The sequence below is a fragment of the Mus caroli genome, unplaced genomic scaffold, assembly GCF_978045245.1.
Source record: "Mus caroli unplaced genomic scaffold, Mus_caroli_1 scaffold_8, whole genome shotgun sequence".
Classification (NCBI taxonomy): domain Eukaryota; kingdom Metazoa; phylum Chordata; class Mammalia; order Rodentia; family Muridae; genus Mus; species Mus caroli.
This window is the reverse complement of record NW_028227263.1, coordinates 117389387-117413160: the sequence shown is the minus strand read 5'-3', so window position 1 is coordinate 117413160 and position 23774 is coordinate 117389387. Positions and strand designations below refer to the sequence as shown.

The 23774-nt window shown below is 43.0% G+C and overlaps 1 protein-coding gene across 1 annotated transcript; it reads left to right on the top strand.

Moving 5' to 3' along the window:
• The first annotated feature begins 9519 nt into the window (after window positions 1-9519).
• On the top strand, window positions 9520-19058 carry LOC110298477 (uncharacterized). Its single transcript, XM_029479901.1, is given in 8 exon segments — window positions 9520-9577; window positions 10787-10947; window positions 12317-12369; window positions 13625-13751; window positions 15730-15828; window positions 17229-18313; window positions 18316-18889; window positions 18892-19058. Coding segments are annotated over 6 exon segments (2085 nt in total). The 5' UTR covers window positions 9520-9577; window positions 10787-10947; window positions 12317-12336.
• Window positions 19059-23774: the final 4716 nt, after the last annotated feature.

The window sequence follows — 23774 nt, the reverse complement described above, 5'->3', positions numbered from 1 at the left end:
CCGACTTAGAACATGCCTCTTCTGCCAGTGAAGAAACCTGGGACCTCTGACCAGAGAACTGTCCAAACTCTGAGGAAAACAAACAAGAGAATAGTGATCAGTCACCTGATGATCCCGAATCGGTATACTTTCATGAGTCTAATTCCTCCAGAAAAAGAGGTGTACATTGTCTTGGACCTGAAAGATGCATTCCTCGACCTCTCACTGGCAGAGATGATTCAACTTGTATTTGTTTTAAAATAGAACCAAGGGAGGTTACAGAGGGCCAGGTTGCCCCAAGAATTTAAATTTTTTCCAACTATGTTTGATGAAACATTAAGTGCTGACTTCTTGCCCTTTTGTCAGCTATTTCCTGGGACTATACTGTTATGATATATAGATGACCTCCTCCTAGCCTCTAAAACTAAAATAGTTTATAAACTAAAATTCTGTTATACAATAGATTAAAACTAAATAGATTGTAATCCTACTGATGACCTGCTAAAAGAGTTATAAGGCTTCAAAATGTTGCTTCATTTGAAAGCCCCACTTTCTACATCAGAGGGGACCTGATGAGGAAAGCAAACAGGAGCCTATCAGAGTAGGATTTCTGCCATCCTTCAATCCCAAATCCAAAGACTAAGAGACAGGTTCAAGAGTTCCCAGGCAGCTAGGAGTTGCTGCTTCTGAATACCAGTGTTTTTGGAAATAGCAGGTTCTCTATACACTAACAGAAATGAGGGCACTGAGTCCCTAATTTGGACTGAAACTTAACAAAGGCATTTGAGGCTTTAAAACCAGCTCTGACTTCGGCTCCAGCCCTAGCACTTCTAGACATCTCAAAACCTTTGCATCTGTTTATCCATGGAACAAAAGGCATTGCAAAGAGGGCTTTGACTGAGGCCACGAAAATGTCCTGGGACATACCTGTCCTAATGATAATTACAGGAAGACTCACCTGTCTAAGAGCTGTGGCAGCTTTTGCTAGTCTAATGGAAAAGAAAAGAAAAAGAAAAGAAAAGAAAAGAAAAGAAAAGAAAAGAAAAGAAAAGAAAAACAACCAACCAACCAAAACCAGAGACAGGATCTTACACTCACAGAACCCTAACTTGTTGAGTCCTTCCTCCAAGGACACCAGAATTCTGGCTATTTAGTAAGTGCATGACCCACACCCTCTGCTCTTGGACCTCTCATGACCAGCTTGGGAAACCTGTGATCAACAATCTTGCTACACACTTTCCTGATGATAACCTGTAGGTGGTCATCTATAACTGTCTTGAGATGACATCTCCACATAAGATCTTGGCGCAGTGCTCTACACGGAGGGGAGCAGGTTAGTGAAGATGAAACCCGGTGCATGTGGCTGCAGTAGTTTGTTTAAATGAAATGAAGGAGGGCCCAAGCTTTAGGGCTGGGTACCTCAGCCCAGAGAACAGAACTAATGGATCTGATCAGGACTCTCAGCTGGGGCAAAGGAAAGTCCACCACCGTATAGATAAACAGTCACTACATCTTTACTACCATGCATATCCACAACATTACCTATAAAGACAGAGGGTTTCTCACAACTGGGGAAAATGACACTAAAAACCATGAGAAATTCTTGGTCCTCCTAGAGGCTCTTTGGCTTCCCCCTACATTGCTATCCTCCACTACCAAGAAAAAAGTTCTGGCCTATGGGAAACAGGGAAAACCTGGGTAGTCAGACTCTATGTCATAGGAAGGGGCCTTGGGATAGAACTAATGTCTGGATAGACTAAACTGCCCTCTCTTCTTGGTTTCCCAGACCTTTGAGTCCTAACAAAGCTCTACATATATCAAAGCTCCCACCGACTCACCCATTTAAAGAAACTACCTCACTTAACAACATACCTGGAGTCACAGTTCTACTTCCCACTGTTCAGGATCCTGAGGGATCCTCCATCCCATTTCCACTCTTGAAAAGGTCCAGCACCTAGTTAATCATTCTCAGCCAGAAGTCAGCCAGGATCACTGGTTGTGCTTCGACCCTTGGCCCCCATACCACACAGGGACAGGAACTAACCAGACTGTCAGCCCCTTCACTGACAAACCTCACTATGACTGGACAACCCAATTTAACATTAGATGACTGTAAGCGCCCACACTCAATGGACCAAAGTTACCTGATGCGACCATCAGGAATCAACAGGTTGGAGGGGCCCCATCTGTCATGGATTGGCCTGTTGTTGCTTGTATTCTAATGCTAATACTGTTTCCTCGAGACCTGGTTGCTCCAGAGAGAGTCCCTCATACAGACCTAAGTGATGCTATGTGACCTTGCCACCAAGTTATTTCTAATTGGTGAATAAAGATTCTGACAGCCGGGGCTGGTGAGATGGCTCAGTGGTAAGAGCACCCGACTGTTCTTCCAAAGGTCCAGAGTTCAATTCCCAGCAACCACATGGTGGCTCACAACCATCCGTAACAAGATCTGGCGCCCTCTTCTGGAGTGTCTGAAGACAGCTACAGTGTACTTACATATAATAAATAAATCTAAAAAAAAAAAAAAAAAAAAGATCCTGACAGCCAATAGCTGAGCAGAAGAGACATAGGTGGGTTTTAGGGTTCCCGGGCTTGGGGGTGGGGTAGTCAGAGACCATGGGAAGGAGAAGGCAGGTGAGGAGGAAGAGAATGTTGCCATGGGTTAGGAGTCAAGAAAGTCTGGGTTAAGAGCAGCCCAGATGAAACAGGAATAAAGCTCAGGGTTATTGATAGGAAATAGTTTTTTTTTAACAGCATAGGGGTTGATATCTGCCCAGGTCTCGTAGGCTTATTGTAGATATAAGGCTATGTGTGTATTTTTACCTGGGAACTGAATGGTCAAGGCAGGGTAGAAAACCTGAATTGGATTAAAATTTTTCTTCAACATATTGGCCCCCATTTCTACAGCACTCATCATGACTAAGACTGTGTCAGTTTTACTGAAAGAAGTCAGAGTTTTTATATTCTCATGAGAAACAAAATATAGTGGTGGCCGCCACGATCCATACAGTTGTAGTAGCAAGAATACAATGATGTTCGCAAACTTTACAGGGTACACAAGATCAATGTCTCAGACCAACTGTCGCCTCGAGCTTCCGTGCTTCCTTGACTTCCAAGGGAACATACAGGAAAAAAGCCACATCGTTATCAATGCTTTGCTGCCTGAGGGAGGGCAGTGGTCTCTCAGGAACCGAAAGGCACACAGTTCCCCATGGACTGTAACCCGAAAAACCTCTGAGACAAACCTCTCAGGGCAGGTAGACCAGGCCACATCCATGCTTCCCTGCAGATACCTCACAAGGGGATGGAACTTGTCTACTATCTAAATCCTTTAATCAAGGCAGTTGCCAGTATTCTGATGCCTGCTATTCTGCCTTGTGGGTGCAAGAGCTCCTGAGACTCCTCGGTGGGTGAGTACTAGTGATTTGATTACATGTGCCTCTTCTGATGCTCTATAAACTGTGAACCACCTTTTATGTGTCTCAGTACACATTCTGCCCCATGTATACCCCTATACTGGGGAAGACGGGAAAAATACATTTCAATATGGAACCTAGACCCCAGAGGAAAGGAGAGCTCTTGTTTGGGCTCATCCCATTCCTGGCTGGAGTGGGCATAGCTGGCTTAACATCCATAGGCACATCAGCCTTTATCGTGCAGATAAAAACTTTAAGAAGGCTGGCGAGATGGCTCAGTGGGTAAGAGCACTGACTGCTCTTCTGAAGGTCCTGAGTTCAAATCCCAGCAGCCACAAGGTGGCTCACAACCACCTGTAATGAGATCTGATACCCTCTTCTGGTGTGTCTGAAGACAGCTACAGTGTACTTATTTATAATAAATAAATCTTTGGGCCGGAGTGAGCAGGGACTGAGTGAGCAGGGCTGACCAGAGTGAGCAGAGGTCCTAAAAACTCAGCTCCTAACAACTACATGAAGGGTCACAACCATCTGCACAGCTACGGTGCACTCATATACATAAAATAAATAAATCTTTAAAAAATCTAGGAAACTAAACTAAATGTTGATTACCTAGAGTTATTAAAAATTCCATTTCTGAATAGAAACAACTGTTAAATTTCCTTGCATAAGTGGTTCTACAAATGTAGAAAGACTTAGACTTCTTTCTCATAACCCAAGGGAGACTATTACTGTAGGAGAAACCTGCTGTCTTTATACTAATCATCAATAAAGAATCATTTTTAAAAAACTTTGAGTGGTTAAAAGAAAATTAAAACAAACACATAATTGACATAATTGGTTCCAGTCTCTTCTTTCTTGGCCCTGGCTAACTGCTATCAGTGGGCTTGCATTTCTTTGTTTTTTTTTTTTTTTTTTTTTTTTTTTTTTTTTTTTTTTTTTTTTAGTTTTTCGAGGCAGGGTTTCTCTGTGTAGCCCTGGCTGTCCTGGAACTCACTCTGTAGACCAGGCTGGCCTCGAACTCAGAAATCCGCCTGCCTCTGCCTCCCAAGTGCTGGGATTAAAGGCGTGTGCCACCACGTCCAGCTGGGCTTGCATTTCTTCTAGTTGGATTAACTGTGGGGTTCTGAGTCTTAAACTGTATTGCCAATTATGTAAAATAAACATTTAATTCATTCAAATTAATAGTCCTTAGGACCAACTATACCTCTTTAGGGCAGGATGAGTCTACACATTTTCTTATTCAATAAGACCAGCACAAGATTTAACATGACCCCAAATGTTAGTGGGCCTTTAGATTTTTTTTTAAGATTTATTTATTTTATTTATATGAGTATACTGTAACTGTCTTCAGACACACCAGAAGAGGACATCAGATCCCATTACGGATGGTTGTGAGCCACCATGTGGTTGCTGGGAATTGAACTCAGGACCTCGGGAAGAACAATCGGTGTTCTTAACCACTGAGCCATCTCTCCAGCTCCAACCTTTAGATCTTATCACAACAGACTCCTTGAAGTACCATTCAGGCCCCCAAACTCTGTATGTGGACAGTATCACCTGCCACGTGAAAACTAAGAATTTATCAAAGTCCTTAGTTGTGGGAAAGTCTCTAAATGTACCTTTGCTTTTTGGGTTCTCTTGTTTTACTTCTGGCTAACTGTTCTTGTTAACTGAAGTGTGTCAACCCAATATATAGATTTGATGCTTAAAAGTTCGCCCTCAGAAAGGCTATGGGCTACACTGTGATCTTGAACCCCAAGTGTAGTCAGCAGGTGGCTAATAAAGACTTTGTATTGCCTTAAACCTCTATCCAAGTAGTCTTCTCTGGTGGGCTCTCTACAGCATTTTTCTGGGCTGCTGTTGCTGCTTCTTCATTTAAGGATCTTGCCCATCAGATCCCAGCTTTTGTATGTGTGTGTGTGTGTGTGTGTGTGTGTCTGTCATTTCTATATTCCTGTTGCCCCTAAACTTATATCGTACAAGTTGTGGCAGTTAAAATGTCAGGTTATAGAATAAGGGTCATCATTCTTTGCCACGCCCTCTTAATTCTTTTCTTTCTTTCCTGTCTCCACTGTATTCTGATATGAAGGATTTGGAAATCCATGGGAACTAAATCTTAACACACCCAAGTAAGTTTGTCCTTTATTTTATCCCCTTTATTGGAGCATACAGATGATCCCTGAGTTACAAAGCGATGCATCTGTATCTCCTTTGAAATATTCTCTCCTGCTTCTAAAGGTGACAGTAGCTATGTCTTGAGAAGTCCCTCCAGTCCCTTCCACCTTCCTGATGGATCCTTCCTCGCTTTACACCCATCCTCTTTCAGATGAGTGACATCCTTCTATAAGGACACACCCACTCCAACAAGGCCACACCCATTCCCACAAGGCCACACCTCTTAATAGCTCCACTTCCTACGGACCAAGCATTCCAATGAGTCTATGGTGGCCTTACCTATTCAAATCATTAGAGACCACCTACCTACAGTGTCTACTTTATCCCAGCCCATGGAATATCTTAAAATAGACGTGGTCTTAAAGAAGTTTGAAATAGAAGCATTTCCAAGTAATAGGCATTTTTGCCACAGGTATGTGTACAAGAACACCTTCTCTTCAAGCCCCCCTCATTTTATTAACATTTAACTGTTTCCATTTTTATTCTGACTGTTCTCATAGTTGATAAGCTGTCCAAACCAACTCTGCTCTGTTGCTTTTCAGGTTTTGTTCTATCAATTATTAATAGTGAAAACATTTGGCACATGCCTTTGATCTCAGCACTTGGGAGGCAGAGGCGGGTATCTATCTGACTGACTTCAGGGTGAACTTACTCTACAGAGTGATTTCCAGGAATGCATAGGCTAAGAAGTAAAGCCAGACTTGAAAAACAAAAAACGACAGAATGAAAGCATCTGTCTGTGATGGTGGATTTGGCTGTCATTCCTTATTGCTCTAGCAGATCCCCCCAAAACCCCCCAGCCCGGGTCATATTTGCAGTTGTGCTATTGGGAGGATGCTCTGAGCGTATTTTAGTTCTTAGACAGGGTTTCACTGTGTAGCCCTTGGTGGCCTCTTCTCACAGAAATCCACCTGCCTGTGCCTCTCCATTGCTGGGATTAAAAGCTATTGCTACCACACCCAGCTATGTTTATTGTCACTTGAGGACTTGCTCTCTTTATTATCACTGGTAATGTCCTTTGCTCCCCTAGTCCACCCCCATTTTATAATCCACTTGAGTTTTCTTTTGACTGCTGTGAGGATGGTCACTGCGAATCTGCAAGAGCACACTAAAATATTTCTGTAGTTAACACACGGCTGGGGTTGACTAATTTCAAATCTAATCTGTCTATAGGCATTTAGATCATTTAGAAAGCATCTAATATGTTTAGTGGTCCTAGCAGGATTATCGTTAACCTTGACATTAGTTTTCTCTCACGTTCTGGAAAAATATGTGTAAATATAAAGAACAATAAATAACAATAAATAAAGGTGGTTTTGAAAGCTCATGTCGGGGCTGGTGAGATGGCTCAGTGGGTAAGAGCACCCGACTGTTCTTCCGAAGGTCCAGAGTTCAAATCCCAGCAACCACATGGTGGCTCACAACCATCCGTAATGAGATCTGGCGCCCTCTTCTGGAGTGTCTGAAGACAGCTACAGTGTACTTACATATAATAAATAAATAAATCTTAAAAAAAAAAAATCCATTCCTCAAAGTTTAAAAAAAAAAAGAAAGCTCATGTCATGTTACACTAAGTACGTTTTCCCTACATAAACAAGGCATACACTGGCATTTGTTTAGATACTTCCACGTGCTATTCATTCACCTTTCAAAATGGGCGCAGTTCTGTTGATATTTATCTGACTGATCCTCACTCACGTTTTCCTATCTAGATAACAGGGACACTGACTCTCTGAACATCTGGCTGTCTGAAATCGCTGATATAAACTACCACATTTAAAACCAACCAATTCTTTAGTTCAGTGCCTTCAAATCTACCATAGTCCCTACAAAAACACAGCGAGGTGGAATCCCACTCAGTGGGTCTCAGGCAAAGCGGAATCGCGATCTGATTTTACTTCTTATTCTGCACTTTAAAATTTAGGCTCAGCCGGGCGTGGTGGCTCATGCCTTTAATCCCAGCACTCGGGAGGCAGAGGCAGGTGGATTTCTGAGTTCGAGGCCAGCCTGGTCTACAAAGTGAGTTCCAGGACAGCCAGTGCTATACAGAGAAACCCTGTCTTAGGCTCCTGGGAGCCTCTTGCTTTCCTGGCATTGAAAGAGGAAAATTACTGAACACCTGAACTTTTCCTGAACTCTCTTACCCCTCCCATCCAGAGACTGTTCCCGGAGCACTCCTGAACTTTTTACCTCAGAGTACATTCTTGAACTTTTTACCCCAAGGTACCCCCTCCCAATTGGAAACTGCTTCAGGAACATTTTTTAGATAAGGGGTCTCCTGGAACAAACCTAGTCCAACCCCTCCCAACTAAAGACTATGCCAGGAACATTTTTGAGATAGGGGCCTCCTGGTACTACCCCAGAATGTTCCAATAGATCGAGTACATTGCCAAAATATAGGACACGACCCCTTGGTGACGTAAAACTTGTACTTTTCCCCTTGGCTGTTTTCTATAAAAGCCTGTGAAAATTTGGGCCAATTGCCGAATCTCCTCTGCACCTTGCTGGCTGCATAAGTTTCGACCCCAGATATCTGGTATATGTGCTTTTTATGTGCTTTCTTGTCGTTGCTGTATTAAATCTTACTCTCTATACATCTTAAGTTCGGTCTCAGTGTCTTCTTGGGTGCGCGGCTGCCCCGAGGCTTGAGTGAGTGTCTCCCTTTGGGAGTCCTGGAGTCTTTCAGCATCTGGGACTCTCGGGTGGCTACCCAAGTTCCCCACTCCCCATTGCTACACACCTCTGTTCAATTTCCTGACCCTCTGTACATCTCCTCCCACACCCAATCCTGCCTGCCTTTTCCCCCTCCTTCTCTTCACTTCCTCCCAAGTCCCTCCCATCCTCTACCTCCCGTGATTATTTTGTTCCCCCTTCTAAACAGGACTGAAGCATCCACACTTTGGTCTTCCTTCTTCTTGAGCTACATATGGTCTGTGAGTTGTAGCCTGGGTATTCCGAGCTTTTTTTCCTAATAGCCAGAAAAGCAAGAGGCTCCCAAGACCCAAGAAAGGTGACATTAGCTGAAATACCCAACAAAGGGGAGAGAGAGGCCACCCACCCATTTCAAAAATTTTAACCCAGAATTGCTCCCGTCTAAAGGAAATAAGGGACAAAGAGTGGAGCAGAGACTGAAGAAAGGCCACCCAGAGACTGTCCCACCTGGAGATCCATCCCATATGCAGCCACTAAACCCAGACACTATTGTTGTTGCCAAGGAGTGCTTGCTGACAGGAGCCTGATACAGTTATCTCCTGAGAGGCTCTGGCAGAGCCTTACCGATACAGATGCGATGCTTGAAGGACTGAGCGCCAGGACCCCAATGGAGGTATTAGGGGAAGGACTGAAGGAGCTGAAGGGGTTTGTAACCCCATAGGAAGAACAACAATATCAGCCAACCAGACCCTCCCAGAGCTCCCAGGGACTAAACCACCAACCAAAGAGTACACATGGAGGGACCCGTGGCTCCAGCCGCAAATTTAGCAGAGTATGGGCTTATCTGGCATCGATGGGAGGAGAGGCCCTTGGTCCTGTGAAGGCTCGATGTCCCAGTGTAGGAGAATGCTTGGGCGGGGAGGAGGGAGTGTGCGGGAGAGCACCCACATTGAAGCAGGGAGCAGGGGGGCATAGAATGGAGGGGTTTGCGGAGGGGAAACCGGAAAGGGGGATAACATTTGAAATATAAATAAGTATCATAACCAATAAAAAATAGATATAGTATTAAAAAATTAAAAAATAAAATTTATGTTCGTCGGTATGCTCCTTAGTACGGAAAATCAGTTACGGGCAGAACCAGAAGTAGATTTTGATCACAGGCAGGAGCCTCCCCTTTAAGTCCGCTCCCCTCCACCCCCCCCCCATCCAGCCCCCCGTGGGAACGCCCACAAACCATTGGGTTGCAGCTCCCAGATGGGCGGGCCCAAGTTTCACCTTGGGATCAGAGCACTAAACTTCCTGGAGTTCTCCCTGGAGGACTGTGTTTCCTAAGGCCCACCCCTCCAGAGGTAACATACAGACTTGTGTCCTGGTGTCTCTACCTGGAACCTCGGAGTTCTCTAGTCCGGAGGAAGAAAATTCTAGTTTGTTTCCGTCCCCACACCAACAGGCTGCCTGTGGGTGGTGTAGGGTGGATGAATGTCGATGTCTGTCTGTCTGTCTTTGTATACACACCGTGAGCTCTCAGCGTGATCTGTCTCTGTGCTTGTCGCTTTCTGCTCCTGCTTTCTCTCCTGGCCATTGGGGCTGAAGCAGAGGACCAAGCTTCAGGAAAGGGAGGTCGGGTGTGGAGTTTGAAAGGAAGTGCCGACTTGAGTTTGGGAGGAGCATTTGAGGCCGGAATTGCCTCTGAGGGAGGTTCGCCTATGGGGGCAGCTACTAAGTTTCCCAGAGTGAGTGTTGTGGGGAGTGATGGAAAGTGCTCACTGAGGATGCTCAGGCTCGCCGCGGTTGGCCATTATTCCAAAAGAAGGGCGTAGGGTTTAATGTGTATCTCCCTGTGCTTATTTAATGTGTATCTCCCTTTGCTTATTTAATGTGTATCTCCCTGTGCTTATTTTTCATATACCTAGTAATAGGTCATATTGATGTTCCATTTGGGAAAATAGGTTTTTGTGGGTTTGCCTATTTTTTAAAATCATTTTTATTTATTTAATGCTATATGAAGTAATTGTACAGTAGATACTCCACTTAATTCCCCCACCCCCCCCACCCCCGCCTTTTGGTTTTTTGAGACAGGGTTTCTCTGTGTAGTCCTGGCTGTCCTGGAACTCACTCTGTAGACCAGGCTGGCCTTGAACACAGAAATCCACCTGCCTCTATGCCCATTTTTTAATAGGAAGTTTCCTCGTCACTAACTTGTCTGCATTCCTTAAAAGTCGCAGTACAGTTTAGAAGTTAACACCTTGTTGGATGTACAGTTTTCAGATATTCTCCCCCACTCTCTAGATTCTCTCTCCTCCGCTGATTGTTTCCTTTGCTGTGCAGAAGTTGATCTAAGTCCAAATTGCTGTCAATGCTTGTGTTTTTAGAGTAATACCCCAAATGCCCACCACTATCATTGAAGATTTCCTCTATATTTTTTTTCTAGTAGTATCACTTTCAATTCTTATATTGTAATCTGTTTTGAGTTGATGTTTTAGGAGTGGTATGACTGAAGGTCTAATGTCATTCGACTAAGTGTTAAGATTGAGTTTGACCAGCACCACTGATTGCAGAAGCCAGCCGGGAACCCACATGAAGCAGGCTCTCCTGAACTTTGGACAAACCTCTGTCTCTGCCTCTGCCCGGGTGTTGGAATCATAGACCTATGCTACCACATTCAGCAGGACTCCTGTACTTCTATCTATGTTCCTCAGAACCACAAAATTCATGAAAGGTAGACAGTTATAAATGTCATGATGTCACACACTAACCTTTCGCCGAAATATAAAAAATGTGGTCTTCGATGGTTCAGTGGGTGCGGTGCCTGCAAGCATGGAACAGTGCAGGCCAGATGCAGCAGTGCACATCTGCAGTGCCAGCCTTCCTATGGCAAAACGGGGGGTCGGGATGGTTTCCGGGGTGAGGGTAGGGTGGAGAATCCCTGGCAGGCTGGCTAGCCTGATACATGCAGACGCAAGGGGAAGGAAGGATAATGAAAGAAAGAAAATTTGTTTGTAAATTTTGTGGGGATATGAAAATGTAAAATTTCATAAGATGATCAGATGTGTACTTGAGAGGAGAAGGAGGAAGGAGCAAGAGGTGTTCAAGGCTGGCCTGGTATACAGGAGACTGTCTCAAAAACAGATGGACAGTCCCAGAGTGGATTGAACCAAGGCTTAGACCTGCTGGCCCTGGATCCGCATTTGGTGATGGCTGCTCCCTGGTGCAGCATTTTAGGGAGGTCTGAGGGTTGTGTGTGCTGCTCAGAGCTTGTGAGTGGAGGGTCAGTGCTGCTGGGTGTAGTGCAGAGCACAAGATGGTCCTCACACAGCCCGAGACAGAACAGGTGTGTCAGCCATGCGGAGGTTGAGAAACTCAGTTCTAGGATCAAAACACTTAGGACACCTGGAATGAATTTAGTATTATTTTGTTCAAAATATTCCATAATACGGAAAGGTGGAAACATATACTCACCTCCTGTGACAGAATATTTTGCAGCTAATTATCTTCATAAAGGATCATGGCTTAATTGAGACGACATAAGTGTTATCATAGATGAGGGAAGGTTCTCAGGACAGTGGTCCATGGTGCACAGTGCCATTCACTAACAGTGGGCACAGAATGCTGGACCCTGCCTGAGCACTGCAGCTGCAGCCCCTCCAGCCTCGCTGTGCTTCAGCCCTGAGTTTACACAGGAGGGGCCACCTGGATGCTGTGAGCCCCTGTGAGCCTTGATAGGTGGGGTTCCAGTAGGAAGATCTGAGATCTGCTCACAGTAGGAGGAGTGGCCCAGGTGCAGGGCGAGCTGGACCTCAGGGTGGAAGATGGGATCTCTTCTGCTGGCCTCTTCTGGAGGAAGTTCAAGGCAGACATGTTTGTGCCCTGCCCCCTTTGCAGTGGGTTGTCTGGGCTAGGAGGGGATCAGCTTTGTTTAGACTCCTGTGTGCTTCCAATTTGTGTGTGGGAGGCTGTGAGCGGTGGGAGGGGAGAGAGTGAGTGGGGAGGCTTGAGAAATAAGTGTAGTCGATGACATCACAGTGACAGAAGTCAGCCTGGGAACATCAAGTCACAATGCAGTGAATGGCTTTCTTTTTGTCCCCCAGGAAAGGAAGTCTGAAGAAGAATGGCCAGCTCTAATAGTCAGGACATGGTCTGTGTAAGTTGACATTTTTCTCTTTGACATAGGACGACCTTCAGGTTAGGTGACTCCTTCTTGTCTTTCCCTCTTGAAGCTTCCCAAGGATCCGGAATCCCCCAGCCCAGTCTGCCCCTTTCCAGTGAGGGCTGGCAGGTCTGAGCACTTTCTGTTTGTGCCTCTTCCCAGCTGGTACTGGGATTTCTTTCTTTCTTTCTTTCTTTCTTTCTTTCTTTCTTTCTTTCTTTCTTTCTTTCTTTCTTTCTTTCTTTCTTTCTTTCCTTCCTTCCTTCCTTCCTTCCTTCCTTCCTTCCTTCTTTCTTTCTTTCTTTCTTTCTTTCTTTCTTTGGTTTTTTGAGACAGGGTTTCTCTGTGTAGCCCTGGCTGTCCTGGAACTCACTTTGTAGACCAGGCTGGTCTCGAACTCAGAAATCCGCCTGCCTCTGCCTCCCAAGTGCTGGGATTAAAGGCGTGCACCACCACCACCTGGCTTGGGGTTGTTTTTAAATGCATTCCTCCACATGTGCTCTCTGCTTGGTCTGTGCTCAGGGAGGACTGTCCTTGTAGAGTCAGTCCCACAGGGAAACAGGGACAGGGGCCTTGGGGGCTTCAGAGGTTTGACGGGATGGTCTCATGTGACTCCTTGGGAAAACTGATTGACATCTGTGGTGTTGTCAGGCTGATGACCCAGTGTGTGTGAGTGAGTGTCCCCTGTGGGTGTGTGTGACAAGGTGAACTACTTGAGGAAGCTTTAGGGGAAGAGTTCAGGTATCAGAGAGAAAGGTCATCCAGGCTGTGATAGGGAGGTGATTGCAGTCTCCAGAGTTAGGGAAGACCTTAGACACATTGTCACCTGGAAAGTTTTTGTTTTTGTGAAGGGGAAAAAGTTAAACTTTATATGCTAGTAAAAGGGATTTCACATTCTTTTTAGACTCTTATAATTTACCAAAATCGTTCTCATAACTTTTAAAGCCTTTAGGATATCATCTGATACCATAATAAACTTCAATGATGCACTGCATTTCTTGTGTGTTTTACCCTGACCCCAGGTGACATTTCCTTCTGTGGGTATAGCCTGAGGGATGTGGGTGGAGTGGAGAGGCACAGGTATTGGCTATGTAGGTGGCACAGTCATTGTTTATGGGGCGGGAGGCTCATGCAGTCAGGTGCCTTGAGCATTTCCTTATGGCTCCCTTCCCACGCTTGAGTCCTTTCCCTTCTGGTTTCCATCTTGAAAGCTTCCCCAGTTTCACTCTCCTTGTGTTTGCTCTTTCAGGGGTCAGTGACATTTAGGGATGTGGCTGTTGACTTCTCTCAGGAGGAGTGGGCCTGCCTGGATGCTACTCAGAAGGTCTTATACAGGGACATGATGTTGAAGACCTACAGCAACTTGGTCGCAGTGGGTAAACCTATGCCCCATGAATGGGGGATGTGTCCTCTACACTATGGGCTTTCTTCATGTGAATTAAAAGTCATGGCTGTCTTTTAATGTTTAATTGAAGTTGGGTTTGGTGTTCCATGCCTGTCTTTCCTTCACTCAGAAGACTGAGGCGAGATTGTTGTGTCACTCAGATACACAGTGGGTTCCAGGCTCCCCTGGTTTACACATTGAGACCCCTTTTCAAACAAAACAAAACAACATGAAATAAGTAAGTAAATTAATCAGTAAATAGAATTAGGGACTAGAAGGATAGCTTAGTGGTTGAAATGACCAGCCGCTCTTGTAGAGGATCCATAAGGTGGCTCACAACCATGTGTAACTCTAGTTCCAGTGGATGTGATACCCACTTCTGGCTTTCATGGGCACCACACATACGTGTGGTGCTCAGTCATACATGCCGACAGATCCTTACATACACATAAAATCAATTTAACTCAGTAGAATTTTAAAAGAGAGAGCTGAGTTTTTCCTTCATACCAAAGGAAGAATGTGAGATTTATTGGATTGAAAATAGGACCTCATGAATTGCCTGCTTGCCCACCCCTTTTTGGTCCTCTCAGTGAGCTCTAGGTTCAGGGAGAGACCCTGTCTCAGATACTAAAGTGGGGAGCAATCAACAAAGACATATCACACTGGTCTCTGGCCTATATACACATACAGGGATGACACATGTATTCACATACATACACTGTATTTGTACAACTAAATGAAACAGCCTTCCTGAATGAATCAGTAGAATGAATTCAAACAGAAATGGACACACTCTATTTCATTCAATGAACATTTCTTTTTCCTGCTTTGAATTGGAAATTTTAGGCTGTGAACTTTCTCCTTTTCATTAAAAAAATTATAAAAATGAGGTGTGAATGTGAAAGAAGTCAGCATAAATAACAATGATGATAACAGTTTTCATAGTTGGGGATTTAACTCAGCGGTAGAACACTTTCCCAGCATGTTTAAAGCCCTAGTTCCATCCTCAGCATTACTAAATAAATAGAAGTTAAAAAATAAGGACTTTGTGTTACTGTAGGTCAGCCAGTATTCCACGAATTTGAATATTGCATTTAATCTTAGAATCAATACATTATCACCTCCATCCAAGTTATTGTTATTATTTCTTCTCCTCTTTCTCCTTTTTCTTATTGTTACAACTATTATTACTATTGGTTTTTCAGAGGTCAGGTCTCATGTAGCCCGAGTTACATAGCAAAGTTCTCTTTGGACTTGCCCTGTAACTAAAGCCGACCTTGAACTTCTCATTTGCCTGCTTACAGTCCTCAAGGGTAGTGATTTCAAATGTGTGCCACCATGCCCAGTGTTTAGATGGGTAGGTTGAGTATAAAGTCTTATGGGCCTTGCCTAAATAAATGTCATTATTAGTGAGCTGCAGGGAAGGGGTCTACACTAGACAGTGTGGTCTATAGGTTCTTGTTCTTACTACTCATTATGCTTTCCTCTTACGTGAGAAGCCCTGTCTGTATTTAAAGGAGATTAAAACCCTGATCTGAAAGAGGTTTTTTTGTTTTTTAAATCCATGTTGCTTTTTCCTCCTTTTCTGAAGTTTTTCTCCAGTATTATTTTGTCTTTTAGAATCTTTAATCTGTTTTTCCAAGACTTGCTGGGTCTTGCTCTGCAGCCCAGAGGGCCTGGCTCATTCCCTCACCTGCTGGCCTCACAGGCATGATCCACTCACCATGCCACGCGGTATAGACTTTTATAATAGATAAGTCTGTATTCTGAAAATCTACACAGACAAGGCATGGTGGCACATACCTTCAGTCCCAACATTTGGGAGGCAGAGGCAGGCAGATCAAGTAAGTTCAAGGCCAGCCTGGTCTACATATCCAGCACACCCTGGGATTATTAGACCAAGTCTCAATGAATGAATGAACAAATAGAAGTCTGCACTATGATTCATCTCTTCTTCTTTTTCTTTTAAGTGGGAAGTTGCATTTCCAAGCCAGATCTGATCGTCTTACTAGAGCAGGAGAAAGAGCCCTGGATGACTGTGAAGGAAGAAACAGACAGGCCGAGCCCAGGTGAGTAAGAGTGAGGTGAGCCTGCAGCCCTGCCAGGCACAGATGTGGTCAGAGAGGCTCCACAGAGCTGGCACTGGATGTGACAAACTTTCTTCAAAGCCCTAGGGCCTGTGAGAAACAAGCCTGAGGCCTGGGAAGGAAGTCAGGGTCACAGCAGAGGCTGTCAGAGGGGCTTCTGTTTCACAAATCATCTGTAATGGGATCCAATTGCCCTCTTCTGGTGTGTCTGAAGACAGTGGCAGTGTACTCACATATATAAAACAAAAACAAATAAATATTTTTAAAGAACTATTCTTTCTCTTTTTAAAAGATTTTATTATACACACACACACGTGTGTGTGTGTATATGTATATGTATGTATGTATATGTATGTATATATATATATATATATATATACATATATATATAACAATGTATATATATATTGAGTACACTGTTGCTAGCTGGGATTGAACTCAGGACCTCTGAAAGAGCAGCCAGTGCTCTTAACAGCTGAAGCATCTCTCCAGCCCCCCATCCACATTTTTTGAGATAGGAAGAAGATCCGTCTTAAAACCACACTTCTGGGAAAAGATGTGAAAGAAGCAAGTGGTGCTCTTTGCTTCCCTCACTCTGCTGGCAAGGCCAGTCCCTCACTGACATGAGAGCCTGCCCTGTGTGGATATTTGGAGCCATTGTTGGGAAAGAAATTAGATTCAGTGATCTCTCTCTCTCTCTCTCTCTCTCTCTCTCTCTCTCCCTCCCTTCTTCCCTCCCATGCTTCTTTCTCTCCTGCATAGTGTTATACAGGATAGGGAAATAAAAGAATCCACAATGAACCCACAAAATAGCACAGACCAGCTACATGGGGGAAGAACAAAAGTCTGTCTCAGTAGGGAAATGAGAGAGAGATAGAACAAGAGAGGGGGGGAGGGAGGGAGGGAGGGAGGGAGGGAGGTAGAGAGAGGTAGAGAGGAAGACAGGGACTGAGAAAATGAACAAAACTGAATCAGAGAGATATATTTGGTTGCTGGGGCCTTTTATGCATGTCAGCTGGCACACTTGGCACACTTGCTGACTGAATGAGTATATAAGCTGCTGCAGCTGAGTCCCTGAGGGCAGGCTGGTGCACATGTCTGATTGCCAATAGTTTGCATTTCAAGTAGTGTGCAAATAAGCATGTAAGGCTATTTCAGTACAGTTAGTTATAATCTCATTAAGTAGACATATCGTCCCATTTCCAGCCTGTTCTACTATAAAGAGAACATAACTTACATAAACTTTCCTTACTGCTAGCTTCATGGCTCCCCTTCAGCATCTCAGAAAATACTTTAGAGTCTGGCTGTTCATTTAATGGATGTTATAGGAACACGTGTGTTACAGGAAAATAACGTATTCTTGCTTTCTCTTTTTCTTTCAGATTTGGAAGCAGATGATGCTGCTGAAAATATATTTTCAGAAAAGCACACTTAAAATAAAAAATTGCCCAATCAGACCATAAAGCAATTAAATAAAACTTTTGACTTCAAGAACTCTACATTCGAGGACCTACAGAGGTGTCAAGAAGGAAATGTTAAACAGAAAACTACAAACAAGGCAGAAATGCCTCCTTATACCTGCCAGACTCTTGCTCACAATACAGAAAAGGCATATGAGTGTAAAGAGTGTGGGAAGTGCTTTGGTTGTAGGTCAACTCTAACTCAGCATCAGAGTGTTCACACTGGAGAGAAGCCCTATGAATGTGAGGAGTGTGGGAAGGCCTTCAGACTCCCCCAACAGCTCACAAGGCATCAGAAGTCTCACAGTGGTGAGAAGCCTTTTGAGTGCAATGAATGTGAAAAGGCTTTTCATCTTCCTGTACTGCTCAAGTACCATAAAACCGTTCATACAGGTACAAAGCCATTTGAATGCAGAGAATGTGGGAAGTCCTTCAAGCATCTCTCCCATCTTGTTGAACATAGGATTATTCATGCTGATGTGACACCATATGAATGCAGTGAGTGTGGGAAAGCCTTTAAATGCTGCAAAAGCCTCATGCAACATCAGAAAATTCATTCTGGTGAGAGACCCTTTCATTGTGAGGACTGTGGGAAGGCCTTCATTGTACTGGCACAGCTCACTCGGCACCAGAGGATTCATACCGGGGAGAAGTTGTTTGAATGTAAGGCGTGTGGCAAGAAATTCAGAACTGGCTCACAACTTGTTCAGCACCAGAGTATTCGTACTGGTGACAAACCCTTTGAGAGTCATGTATGTGGGAAGGTCTTTAAGCTTCAGGTATACCTTTCTGAGCACCAGAAAACTCACACTGAAGAGAAACCTTTCAAGTGTAAGCTCTGTGGGTCAGCCTTCAGACGTAAGTACCAACTTAGTGAACACTGGAGAGCTCACTGTGCTGTGAAGCCCTATCAATGCAAGGAATGTGGGGAATTCATTTGTCGCAGGTCAAATTTTACTGAACATCAGAGTATTCACACTGGAAACAAACCCTTTGAGTGTGAAGAATGTGTGGGAAGTTCTTTAGACTTAATACACTTCTCATTCGTCATCAGAAGTCTCACGGTGGTGAGAGACCTTTTGAGTGTAAAGAATGTGGAAAGGCTTTTCATCTTCCCAGCCAGCTTAATAACCATCAAATTGTTCATACAAGTAAAAGACCCTGTGAATGCAAGATATGTGGGAAGTCCTTCAAGCGTCAATCCACTCTTGCTCACCATAGGATTATTCATGATGGCGTGAGACCATATGAACGCAGTGATTGTGGCAAAGCTTTTATTCATTGCTCAAACCTATTGCAGCATCACAAAATTCATTCTGGTAAGAAACCCTTTCAGTGTCAGGAATGTGGAAAGGCCTTCATTGTTCTGGCAAACCTCATTCGACATCAGAGCATCCATACTGGAGAGAAGTCATTTAAATGTGAGCAGCGTGGGTCACCCTTCAGACTTAAGTCCCAACTCAATAAACATCAGAGAATTCATACTGATGTGAAACTCTTTCACTGCATGGAATGTGGAAAGGACTTTGTTCGTGGAACAGCCCTTAGAATTCATCAGAGAATTCATACTGGTGAGAAGCCTTTCAATGTAAAGAATGTGGGGAAGCTTTTCAATATTGTTACCAATTTCTTGGGCATTTTAGAATTCATACTGGCAAGAACCCTTATGAATGTAAAGATTGTGGGAAGTACTTTCCTCGTGGTAGAGACCTTAAAATACATCAAAGAACTCACACTGGTGAAATACCTTAACAGTGTTAAAAACATGGGAAGACCTTTAGTTGAAGATGAAACTTGTTTTGGCATGCTAAATTTAATATAAGGAGCCTTACAATGTAAGGAATGTGGAAAGGTCTTTAATAATCCTAAGCTAGTTGTATATCAGACAATTTCTACTGGTGAGAAAGTCAATGAATATAAGAAAGGCAGGAAAATTTTTAGGTTTAATTCACCCTAATTCATACTGGTTGAAACCCTTATCAATAAAAATTGTGGAAAGAACTTCAGTTGGAGCTCAGGCCTTCTTCAACATAAAAAAATTCCATGCTGGTATCAAACACTATGAATGCAAGGAGTGTGGGAACATTTATAGAATTATCTCAGCTCTTAAATCTCATTACAGAGTCCATCTAGGTCTCAACCCCTGTGGATTGGAAGACGCAGGAAAAGCCTTTCTTGTAAACGATGAGCATCCTATACATGGAAGGAAGGTGGACAGCCATTGTGTGAACACTTTACTGAATATGAGAGAACTCATATTGGGAAGAGTGTGACTTAGAAAGCACGTGGGACCTTTAGTCTGCCCTAGGACTTGGTCAGCAGCAGAGTATTCATATCCTGTTAATGCCAAGAGACCTTTTATAATGAGAAAGTGGGAAGTTGGTTTTTCAGAGAAGATACTCTCTTGAGAATGTATTTTAATGTCAGAAATACAGGGTAGTGATCATGTTCTTGATTTACTCTTTTCTTATTAGTTGTATAAACTTAATTCAGTAGTCACCCAGGACAGTCAACTTAGGGAGAGCAGTTATTGGAACTAGGTTTATCTGAGATGTCTTTGTTGTCACCATTAACATCCTATGGCTCTTGATATTAGACAGAATGTTTACTTAGTTTTTGCATAATTGGTTATTGGGGAGCACAGGAACAACTAAAGTTGTGGCAGCAGAGTTATAAGAGATAAGATTCTTGAAAGTATTTGGTCAATGCCTGTGTTCTATAAATTAGCTTCTACAGTGTTCTTGCTTTTATTGGCATTAATATAACGTATATGAAAGGCTAGTAGTACTATAGACAGTTTAAGAAATTCTCACCCATTACTAAATTTAAAATAACTTCATCCTGGAGATATTTGATGGATGAAAAGGAACATGAAAAGATTTGAATTGTGAGTCCATTCCTTACATATATATTTTGAAGTTTAAAAAAACACAGTTATTTGTGAATAAGTACTTTCTAAAGGGGTGAAATCCATAAAAGAATTCAAAAGGTAAAATTAATGAATGTTCTTGGCCCACATATGAAGATAAACTATATATTTGTGATAGGGCCATTAAATCCATAGGATGTGCCATCTCTTATTCTTGCTTAGGCCATTTCAGTCTTGATTAGAATTTGATTGGCCTGATGGAGAATCTTGTGGAAAATTACACAACTCTGTTCCAGGAACTGGAGGTCAAATTGCCTTTGCTAATTTATCTTGCTTTGGTTACATACCCTTTGTGTTTAAACTTCCCTGTGCAGCTCATTGCTTATCTCGGCTTCTGTTAAACTTCCTGCTTGGCAAAAAGCTCTTCCTGAAGTTGCTGAGCAAGATAACAGGATGTGAGTTTTGCTCTAAGTGCTTGGGGTAAACTTAGGTTCCAAATACCTGAATTGTACTTAGAGCTGGCTGGAATAAAGACTTTCAGTTGGCTATACACTGTGTCTGAGTGGTCTTCTCTGGTGGGTTCCCTATAACATACTAACAAAAATAACCAAATTGAAACTACTTAGAAAAATACTTGTGTGAAGGTCTTTAGACACATGGAAAGTTGGAATAATTGGGGACACACTTCTGGATCATCACCTAGATTCAAAATTGTTAATTTTCTAGGTCAATCCTATATTTCTGTATACATGGGTATTTAGGGCTGTACATTAAGAATATGTTTGAGTTGTGTATGGAAGTGCATGACTGAAATCTAGCAATTGTAAAGCTGAAGCAGGCAAATGCAGCAGCAGGAACCAGCAGGAACCAGCAAGAACTAGCAGGAACCAGCAGGGGTCAGTGGCAAGGGGGCAGCTTCCACAGGCCCCTTGGGGTTCTCCCTCTTTTACCTTCTCCAGAGTCCCCAGAAATAATCTCCAGCTGGCCAAAATCCCTCCCCTGGTAGTGCATGGGGAAAATCACCATCACCTGCTATAAAGCAGCCTCTTATTCCACACCTGGTATTGAAACAAAATTATATTTACACAATGTATCTGGATTTTTAAAGAAACCAAACTCACTATATTTCTCCCTTTTATTCAAATCAACAACTTTTTTTTCTTAACTTCACTAAACCATATGCAATAAGAACTATTATGAGAACTATCAAGTAAGAAATATATTACAATTTCCAGTCCATATATATTTGGCAATCTTGGAGAAAGTACTTGACTGTCTATCCTGTCCTGGTAAGTCCAAAGTTCTGTACCTAAATCACTTTCTTATCATAACTTGAATTTATCAACCTAAAAACATCAGTTTAGACCCTAAAATTTTTCCTTAGATCCTAAACAGTTTCGGCTCTTATGTCTTTTGTCTTTAGTAAGGAAAACTGTAGTCTTCAACCCCATCAGAGACCTGAGAAGGATAAACGTTACCCAGTAAACAGGAAGTGCAGAGCCAGCAGCTCCCAAAGCAGTAGACATGACAGACTGCTGGCTGCCTGGACATCCCCCAAGCTTCCTCTGTATCACTCGGGCATCCATCTTTGGCCTACATGCTCAGAATATCTGCCAGACTTATCTGTGAATCAGCAACTTTGACGGACTGGCTTACCTTATCTCTGCAATGTTGGACAGTCAATTTTCCAATATCCTGCTTCTCCACAGTTTGAATGGCCCGCTGTCAGCGGTCAAGGTGAGGCAGTTTTTTGCCCAGTACCCAGTATTGCCATACTTCAAGTAACCTTGATTTGGAGGCTTTTTGGTGCCCATCATCTTTGAAATAGATTGTGGGTGCTGCTAGGAAGCTGATGTATCTCTCTGTCAGAAAAGCCTTTAATTATTAAACCATCTTAGATGCCATATTCTGTAGACATCTGAAGTGTTTGAAGACCATCCACTGTATATCTTAACACACAAATATTGCTTGTTTCTCACTATTTACTACTTAGCTTTAAAAATATATACAAGAGACTAAATAAAGCTTATTTGTCTAACTAACTAAACAGGTACCTAACAAGACTAGAAGTAAGATAATTTACAGATGACTAACTAACTACTCCTTGCATTTCTAATTATCCTAGTGGTTTTTGCTAGTAGTGATCATAAGAATAGAACTTTACATTACATTTTTAAATGAATTGCATATGTATAATACCTTAAGCAAGAGCTGAACAAAATAACTTTAAGTTTCTATCAATATACAATAATCCACCGATGTAAAATATTTGTGACATGTTGCTTTCTTTGTCTAACAGGAGATACAATAATACCCCTTTTATCCTACCATCCTATATCTGACCCCCCTCCATATTTACTTTTATCACCTCTTCTCGACCCTCCTTCCCCCTAATATTAGATAGGAGAGAAAGAAGGACAGAGGGGAGAGAGAGAGAAAGATCTTAACCTCTTTTACTTTGCTTCTTCCCTGACCATGACTAATTACAACTTGTCAGCGAACCATCTAAATGACAACAAGCATCCATAACATACTGAATGACTAAAAACCGCCCACTCCACCTCTTGGGAATGGGAGTGTCATATTCTCATATTTGCTTCCTGCGGTCTCGTCATGAAGGCATAGTTTGGGAACCTAAGAAAACTGGGATATAGACAGAAAGCTAGCTGTATCTTTTGCTGTCCAGTCTCTGTGGGGGGATAGGAAAGTGCAGGGCTTAAGTGCTGGCTGAAACAGTCTCTGAGGTTGGACCATCTAAGCTCGCTGTTTTGAAGTTGCCCTGGATGCAGATTTTTGAGGAAACAGTAACTGAGGCAGTCTACGAGACTGGATCACCTGGGCTACTTGGTTTGTCTTTTTGTTCTAAAAACACACAGACTTTAAAAGGTAGTAATGTAGGAACATTTCTGCATTAACATATGTATGGAATGTGCAGTGTGCACAAATCAGCTAAACATGAATTTCTGCTCTATATTTGAGCAGGTGTAAGACATCTACTAACTTTATAAGTCCATTTGGACTGTATAACCAAACTAAGATAAATATCCATTCATGCAATATAGAAGTATGGCATGTAATAATCAGTCATGAGGGCCAGGTAACCAAAAAAAGAGTCACTGGCTATGGAGAGACATTCATTTCTCAACCAGCAGGACTTCTTCTCTGGTCAAATATAATCTTTATTAGTTTTAATGATAACCATACTTTTTCACTCCATGTAGAAACATAAACTGAACGACATCCCTAATGCAAAACTACTGCAGGCCTCCATTCTCATGTTAGCATATATCCTTGTAATATGTAAGTTGCTTTAATTCCACAGTGTTCTCTATAACCCAGTATCGCTCAGCTGCTGTTGTCCTTTTTGTTACAGCTCTGAGGGGAAAAGGCTTCCCCAGTGGGAACCCGAGGAGAAACCTTCCCCGCTGGAGGTGTAGCAGCTTTGAGGGGGAAGGCTTCCCCGATCTAAGTGTTAGAGCTCTAAAGGGAAAAGCTATCCTGGCAGCCAGGAGCAAAGGAACAGGAACAACAAAGCTCACAGTAGAGTCTTACTGGGAGGGAAACCCCCAGGAGAGCAGCGGCCTCTGCTTGGGGGACAA